At 47.9% G+C, this 1353-nt stretch overlaps 1 protein-coding gene across 2 annotated transcripts; it reads right to left on the bottom strand.

Annotated features, from left to right (window-relative positions):
- Positions 1 to 161: 161 nt before the first annotated feature.
- On the bottom strand, positions 162 to 974 carry KVP18_001703 (uncharacterized protein; the record flags this gene model as incomplete). Of its 2 annotated transcripts, none has more annotated exons than XM_067951976.1 (1): positions 162 to 974. In XM_067951976.1, one exon carries the CDS (start codon positions 972 to 974, stop codon positions 162 to 164), a length of 813 nt encoding a protein of 270 aa, XP_067806029.1. The 2 variants fall into 2 exon arrangements, with proteins under 2 accessions (XP_067806029.1, XP_067806028.1); XM_067951975.1 differs by having other exon boundaries at positions 162 to 920.
- Positions 975 to 1353: the final 379 nt, after the last annotated feature.

The following is a 1353-nucleotide window of genomic DNA, read 5'->3' as shown; positions in this document are numbered from 1 at the left end:
CTTCCGAACATCCACGAGGTCCTCGTCGCCAAGAAGAAGTAAGCTGCCCGGCAGCGTCCAATTGGAACGACACAGGTCACATAGTGACCACCTTTTGTTAGTTAAACCGTGCTTGAAGTATTGTTGTGAACGAATAGAACATGATCAGTCGCCGACTTCATTCACAGTAAAGCGTCTGCAACATCCACAAGTTCTTGTTTGTACTCCTCCGTGGTATATATGTGGAGGTTTGAAATCTTGTTTCTGCTGTTGAATTTGATGGTGGGGGCACCACCTCTTCCTCTCCGCCTTCGACCACGCTGGGCTTTTGTAATGGTGGGGACGGAGCGATTCCTTTGCAGTTTCATTGTTTCCAAGAAAGAGTCGAACGTAGGCAATGGCATTTCACTCCACATGTCCTTTAAGTCCTTGTCCAAGGCATCGACAAGTTGTTCCTGCAGAGGCGGTCCAAAGGAGTAAATTATTATACCCTTAAGGGTTGCACAGGCCTCGCATTTGTTCTCTAACTTCTCCGTCAACTCACATTTCATGTGGCTTTCTGCGGTGTACGCTTTGCAACGGACGGCTTTCGTAGCTCGAATCGCTCGAGCCTGCTTGTTCTCTACTAGCGTGTTTAACCACTCCTCCATCTTTGGATTGTGTTCCAAGAGATCCGGAGTTATCTCCAAACCACGTTCAGCGTACTCTGGGTTCGTCTTCAGTACCTGCAGGATCGTTTCCGGTGACACCATCTGTTCAAAAGGACTTTGATACCTCCAGCGCTTCCGAACACCGTCGAAAACGATTCTAGGATGGTCCTTCAAAGCACTTAGGAACTTATGATCTCTCAAAATCTGGATCTCGTTGCCCAGGGCGACTTGTAACTGCTGAGTAAGAAGCGGCATCTCGGACTTCTTCAAGATTTCCAAGCACTTGTGCATAGCAAACCCGTACGCACGCGGTGCATCTTCAGTCTGCTGTGACACTCTACTCATTCAGCAGGCAAATTGCAGATTTCTTTGCCCATGTGTGTATCTCCGCACAGACGAGTAGGGACGTGGTACACCATTGGGATTACCCCAGACAGAATGAACGCGTAGGCGAGCGTTTGCGAGTCCATGAGTGCAATTTCGTGACTGCCCCAGCACCACGTCGTGGAAACGCTTCGCGGCGCAAATTGAGAGACTCTTGGGTTCTTTTGATGTTATAAGCGCTCATCATCATCCTACCCGAGGGACTGCCGCATCAAATGTTGAAAAATTGTCGATCAAATACTGGGGTATAGATATAACCGTAATGGCTTTCGAACCAAAAAAATTACATGAGACAGAATTTCCTGTCTCCGATTTAGGCCGGCAATTAGGAAAATTCAAA

Source organism: the organism of the source record quoted next (genome assembly GCF_019968955.1).
Source record: "MAG: Porospora cf. gigantea A chromosome Unknown PgA_NODE_8744_length_1353_cov_368.599, whole genome shotgun sequence".
Lineage (NCBI taxonomy): Eukaryota > Apicomplexa > Conoidasida > Eugregarinorida > Porosporidae > Porospora > Porospora cf. gigantea A.
The sequence above is the reverse complement of the archived record's forward strand: the minus strand, read 5'-3'. Positions and strand labels throughout refer to the sequence as shown.